The 7,047-nt window shown below is 41.7% G+C and overlaps 1 protein-coding gene across 1 annotated transcript; it reads right to left on the reverse strand.

Moving 5' to 3' along the window:
* Nucleotides 1-5,812: 5,812 nt before the first annotated feature.
* Nucleotides 5,813-6,766, reverse strand: LOC115464645 (olfactory receptor 1361-like). The gene has a single exon (XM_030195005.1). The coding sequence runs from the start codon at nucleotides 6,764-6,766 to the stop codon at nucleotides 5,813-5,815; it is 954 nt and encodes a 317-aa protein (XP_030050865.1).
* Between the last annotated feature and the right edge of the window lie 281 nt (nucleotides 6,767-7,047).

Here is a 7,047-nt window from a genome sequence, read left to right on the forward strand (position 1 = left end):
AGAGTTGCCTAGAAAGAGGTGACACTGTGTGCTGTGGGAGAATGAGTTGGTTTCAAAATCCAGCTGTTGTCAGTGTGACACAGAAACGTGCCTCCCATATCAATCACTTTGTTGTTATATCCCAGAGTACAGTGACAGCAATGGTGGTGTCATTTCTGGATGACACCTACATGGATTTTAAACCTTGTCAATAAACAAGGTAACTTAGCATCAAGAACCCTAGAGGCACTTTTGTGATTAGAAAAGATTCAGGCACGTGACTAGATTTGGGTAAAAATAGTGGGACAAAAGACGTGCACGCTGTAAGGTCTTTTGGGCCACCAGATTCGGGCAAGCAGGTCACCACACTTCACACTATCATGGAAAGCACACTAGTTCATTTGCTAAAACCAGAAACTTTACTGTTTTTTTTTTTTTTTTAATCATGAGAGGGCACCTACACACTGCTTAAAAAGAGATGATCAACTATTTACTGTTCTAGTAAAAAAGGCCCGTTTCGGTATGAAATGAAACGGGCGCTAGCAAGGTTATCCCTCTCTCCCTCCCTCCCTCACTCTCTCCCTCTGTCCCCTCCAAGTCCCACGGCCCCCTTTCTTCCCTTCTGATTTCCAGGCCCTCCCTCTCTCTCTCCCTCCCTCTCTCTCTCTCTCCCTCTCTCTCCTGCCCTCTGTCCCTCCCCCGAGTTCCAGTCCCCCCTCCTCTCTGTCTCACAGACACGTCCTTGCGATGCCTCCACCCGCGGCCCTCCCCTGCCCGACACTGGCCCCGCCCATTCCCCTACGTGCACGTCACCCCCCTCCAAAATCGCCAACCCCCCTCTGCTACCCTCCCCCACCCCCCTCTTACCGGGGTCCCGATGGCAGCAGTGAAGAGCCTCGCGAGTCCCTTCTCTTCGCTCTCAGCTCTGACTCTGGTCCCGCCCTCATTTCCTGTTTCCGCAAGGGCGGGACCAGAGTCAGAGCTGAGAGCGAAGAGAAGGGAACGCAGCAGACTCGCGAGGCTCTTCACTGCTACCGCCGGGACCCCGGTAAGAGGGGGGAGAGGGGAGGGTAGCAGAGGGGGGTTGGCGATTTTGGAGGGGGGGCGATGTGCACTTAGGGACGTCTCTGCCCGCTCCCGCTGTTCTTCAATGCGCGTCTCTCACTGGGATCATAATCCCCTGCTGACGTCAGGCAAGCAGGGTTCTACTGCTGGCCAGTGACGTCAGCAGGTGGTTACGATCCCAGTTAGACACTTTAGAACGTTCACATAGCAAATTATTATATCAGATGTTCTCTTCTCTCCTCTCCTCCAGTAATAAAAGCATTGCCTCCAGAGAGTTCTTAGTGCTCCTTAGGACTCAATTGCACTCACTGGATAGGTGAGGAGGTCATTGGGTGTGCCCAGTTACATGGTTATTAAATTGAAGCAGATGGCTAGTGCAATTCAAATGAAATTCCCTGGTATCCTGGATATCTATGTGATACAGTCAGTGGCAATGCAGTCAACATGTTAACAGAGTCTAAAGAGCGATGAGCTCCTCCAGCCTGCTAAGGTTAGAATGTCCAGGATAGCAAGACATGACAGCAGGTACTGTGAAGCAATCATCTGTCCTTTGCCCTGGCCTACACAGGGGTGGGAAGGGTCACCATAGCTGGCCACTACAACATGGCAGCAACTGGGTCTGAAGTGTATTAATTGTCCCTTGGTGTTTAGTACCTTCTTTGTTTAGCGAGAGACATCTAATGGCATCTTGTCAGAGTACAGCAGCCTGATGCTGCATTAGGCTGAAACAGGACACACCTGCCTAGTAGCCTAGGTCAAGGGTAGGAGATGAATGCACAGGCACGTTTGATGGGGCAAAAGGGAACAAAGAACACATAGAGGGGATATAAGAGATCCAACTAGGCAGTCATGCTGCTATTCATAAAACCTCTTACCCATCCCAAATTTGCCTTCATCTTCTACTCCATGTCCCTTAGTTGGCTAGCTTGGAGGGAGCTTCTAATGATTATGTAATTTACTGACAGGTGTCAGGAAATACCAAGTTCACAGACGGCACAAAACAGAAACTGCCTCCAAGGTGTCTCTGTACTCTGGACTATGGACCTAGAGATGAGTGGTGTCATACTCTGCAGACCACCATGTTCTTATTGACTGATAGGGCAGCACTGGAAATAGTAACTTTTCCTGACCTGATGAACTATATGCAGCATAGAAAGGTCCAGACAGCACAAGCTGCTGTCATAATTCTTCCCATGTTCAACAGCTTTCCCAAGCTTGTCATGGCACCATCTCAATGTATGCAAATGTACATACACCATCAGCAGGACCCATTCTTAACTAGCATTTGACTATGGCCCAACAGAAGCCAAGTGACCCTGTTCTCAGCTGGAGGTTTGGGGACATTCCTGGATCTCTAGGCACCCCATCATGGTATACTATGGGACTAAAATTTATTCAAAAAAGAATAAGATTAAAAATGCAACTACTTCGGTTGACTCTTCTCACAGTCTCTATTGCCATTTTAAGCTTATGCTTGGTGCATTCACTTATCACTAGTCTTTTTAAAAGCTTGATTCGTCTTCCTCGCTTATGTTGCCCCATTCATTGGCTTACACAACAAACAAACTCCAGAAGCAGGTGTTTTTCGCCGAAACACGGCTCCATGTTTAGTTTTTTCAGTTTTTTTTAAATATTGTTTTTTTAAATAAAGTATTATTATGTATTTCGCCTCCACGGTGTCTTGGAAGTGTCATGTTCATCTCGCTACTTTTTTGGATTTTTTAAATCAAAATTATTACCTATAAACCAAAACCTAATTATGGATGCCTGCCTACCAATAATTCTAATAATACATATCCCCATACATATGCTGTTATCTATAAACATTAATTGTATTAAATATCCCACAACCATAAATATCACAACTTCCAACAAATGTCCAATATACTTATTTAGACTTTGCTCACACCTTTTTCAGTAGTAACTCAAAGTGAGTTACATTCAGGTACACTGGATAATTCTCTGTCCCAGGAGGGCTCATAATCTAAGTTTGTAACGGAGGGTTAAGTGACTTGCCCAAGATCACAAGGAGCAGCATGGGATTTGAGCTAGCCAATTTGGGATTGCAAGACCAGTGCTCTAACCACTAGGCCACTCCTTACATGCCTTAAAAATGTTCCAAGCAGATTCATCTATTATAAAACCACAGTCTCTTCAACTACCAGAATAAACACTCCAAAATAGAGCTATAAAAACCTTGTCACAATGCTTCTTCTTTCAATAGCAGTTCTCCAAAGAGTTAACACAGTGGATACTTATGGATCTCTTAAAACTTCACTGCAAACATTGTCAAGGTTGTTTAAACCTTTGTAATCCAATCTGAAAGTGTAAGAATAAACAAGGTCTTCAGAGTTGTTAATCCTCACTGCAAAACACAGCACATGACTTCTGCTGGTATAAGAGAGAGAGTATGTTTGCTCATCTTTCTATAATAATATAATATAATACAATACAATTTACACTGAATAATAAAAACATTTATTTATTGTTACATTTGTGCCCTGTGCTTTCCCACTCATAGCAAGTTCACTGCAGCTTACATATAAGTACTTATTTGTACCTGGAGCAATGGAGGGTTAAGTGATTTGCCCAGAGTCACAAGGAGCTGCCTGTGTTTGCAGTGGGAATTGAACCCAGTTCCCCAGAACCAAAGTCCACCATGCTAACCATTAGGCCACTCCTTTACACACATGAACTTCCTTATGAAGCTTAACTGCTGTAAAACACTGACACATGCGCCACAGATATGCTCCCTTTATATTGCTGTATGTATATAGTGTCACATTATATTAACAGTCTTACCAAAATTACATGATCTCACTCCTTTCTGTTTCCTTAGTCCATAAGGATGGATTGTACACCATGAATAAATATTTTTTTGTTGTAATTTATGAAGCAACTGCGATGTGTTACCCCCTCTTCTGGATGTGACCTGCAATAGCACTATAAATCTCAATTCTTCAACCACATGATTCTTTTCAACCCAGTGAGTTACTAAAGGTGTCTCTAATCATTGTCTTCCAATGTTAGTAAGGTGCTCAGCCACCCTATATTTTTTTCTCACTGTCTGCCCCACATACCACTTACCACAGGGGCATATAATTGCATAAACAACCCCTCTGAGTTGCAATCCAAACTACCCCTTAAAAAGAAAGTTTTTTGAACAGCTTGATTATATAGCCGATCTGCATTAAATGCAAATTTACAATATGTGCATCTTTGACAGACAACAAAACTAGGGTGTAAATGCTGTTGATTTTGTTTAATATTTATAATAGATACTATGTTAGCCAAATGTTTTGCTCATCTATATGCAAATTTAGGGAACCTGATGAAAACCACAATGTATTTTTAATATGTCCCAATATGTTAAAATTGCTTTATATTTAGCCATTGCTTGAGATGAATATGATAAAACACAAACCGTGTTATCTGCTGAATTTGAGCTTTTAACATCTGACAGCAACCACTCTCGGTGGATATACTTCTCTCTTTTATAAGCCCCACTGATAACTTGTCTAGAATATTTATTTTGTTGAAACCTCTGGATCATGATATTAGCGTGATCTTTAAATTCCTGCATAGTTGAACATAATCGTCTAACTCTCAAAAATTTCCAGTGGGTATACTGTCCCTGAGACTTTTAGGATGATAACTAGAGTAATGCAAAAGGGAATTTTGATTTGTTTCTTTGCAAAATAATTATGTAATAAAGTGTCCCTCCACTATCGATTTAGAGACGTCCAAAAAATTAATTTGATTCTGATGATATTCCATGTTAAAGGTTATATTACTGTCACATGAATTCAAATAGCGTATGAAAGTTTGCAACTGATGCACATCTTCAGATACTATGGGACTAGCCACACTGAAAACAATGGGTAGGATCAGGCCATGCATATCCCACCCAGCTTTGGAATGTACTTTTTTTATCACAGCTGGGGAAAAGGCCTTTTTTAATGGGGCAGTAATGGCTGTGTGCTAATATTAAAAGTAGGGTGCAGCTATTTATGACCTGAGCCCTTACTGCCACCCATTGACTTGGCAGAATGGGCTCATACGCTACTCCTGCGGCAATCAGGAAGAGCATGCCAATGTGGCTGTGCTGCCGATTACCGCCGGGAATGCCCCTGCAGTAGAAAATAGAAAAATATTTTATACCATCGGAAACAGCGCATGCCAGCTTCGGAATTACCGCCGGGCACCTGCGCTACCCCTGTTGTAGTGTCAATTTGGCACATGCTACCAGCGTGTCAGACCTACCAGTTCTTAGTAAAAGGCCCCCTGTATGTTTGGGTTGGGTTTAGTGCATAAGTTTTAATTACATATATATATTTTTAGTGCTTACATCTTATTTCCTACTTAATACATTTTGCCTGTGAAACCATTCATCCAGTAGAAAATGACTGCAGAACAGGATTTGAGATTTTGGTACCCCCAAAAGCAGAGGGTGGGAGGGGTGATGTTCGATATCCTAAAGATTGGGGAGTGGAGAGAGGCCAGAGTGCTGCCCATTTGAAGCAGCACATGCACATGGCCCTAATCTAAATGGTCGCAGGCTCCTTTTTGTCATGGTGTTTCAAAAATTGTGTTAGGCGATTGCCTATGTTATCTGTATATAGATCCAGGCTTGAATGATTAACCAGTAGAATGATACAGCAGCAAAATCTATTTGCTAACCAGTAAAGAACCTTGAGCAGGTGGTCTGTCAGTAGAAAAGTAAAGCTTTTACCATAAAGATGAGGAAAAATCAAATTGTAAATCAGCTTTAAATTCTTTTCATTTCTTGACGAGTTTTGATTGCATGCATTACCTTCCTTACGGTCACTTTTATGTCATTGTTCCTCAGGCTATAGATAAAAGGGTTTAACATTGGAGCAACCACAGCATAAAACACAGTCACCACTCTATCCTTGTCTTCAGAATAATTTGAGTTAGGTCGCAAATATGTAAATGTGACACTACCAAAGTACAAATTAACCACAATGAGGTGGGAGGAACAGGTGGAAAAGACTTTGTATTTTCCCTCTTTAGAGTGGATCTTCAATATGGCAATAATAATATGGGTATAGGAAATGACAATGCACAGAAAAGGACCCAGTCCTACAGCCATCCCTTCTGTGAAAAGGAGCAATTCAATGGCAGAAATGTCAGAGCAGGAGAGCTTCAGCAGAGGTGGGAGTTCACAGAAGAAATGATGGATGGTATTGATGTCACAGAAGTTCAGTTGTGATACAATAAAGGCATATAATAAGGAATGCAGAAAAGCAGTGATCCAAGATGCAGCTGCAAAGAGCACACAGACATTTCTCGTCATCATTACGGTGTAACGTAGAGGGTTACAAATTGCTACATAGCGGTCATAAGCCATCACTGAAAGGAGGAAGTTTTCTGTACTCCCGCAGGAATTCAAGAAAAACATTTGTGCAATACAACTGGAGAAGAAGATGGTCTTCTTCCTGGTGATGAGATTGATCAGCATTTTGGGGACAGTGACTGAGGTAAAACACATATCCACAAGTGACAAGTTACTGAGGAAGAAATACATAGGGGTGTGGAGTTGAGGCTCAGTGACTATTAATGAAATGATGGAGATATTGCCCAATAAAGTGACTATATATAAAATCAGAAACAGCAAGAAGTGGACCATCCACAGGTCTGGATTATCTGAAATCCCCAGGAGAATAAATTCCTTTATCTGGGTTTGATTTTCTGCTTCCATAACTTTGATTAGCTGTGGAGAATGGAATAAACCAATTCAGCCTAATGAGAACAAGTGTTTTAATACTTTATTAACTTTAATAACCCTTTCAGTCCTGGAGCAAAAAAGATGCTTTACACATACAGACACTTTATATTGGAAAAACATAAGACAAATTTTGATGCAACACTTCGATGGGTAATTCACAGCTTAATCGATAAAGGATATCACCAGAAACAATTATTTCAATTCTACTTAATCAATATGATTAGTTTTAAATGGAACAAGAACATTAGAATAAG

This window comes from Microcaecilia unicolor, chromosome 3 (genome assembly GCF_901765095.1).
Source record: "Microcaecilia unicolor chromosome 3, aMicUni1.1, whole genome shotgun sequence".
In the NCBI taxonomy this organism is placed as follows: domain Eukaryota; kingdom Metazoa; phylum Chordata; class Amphibia; order Gymnophiona; family Siphonopidae; genus Microcaecilia; species Microcaecilia unicolor.

Coding starts and splice junctions, on each gene's coding strand:
- LOC115464645 (XM_030195005.1), bottom strand. CDS start 6,766: ATGGAAGCAGAAAATCAAACCCAGATAAAGGAATTTATTCTCCTGGGG.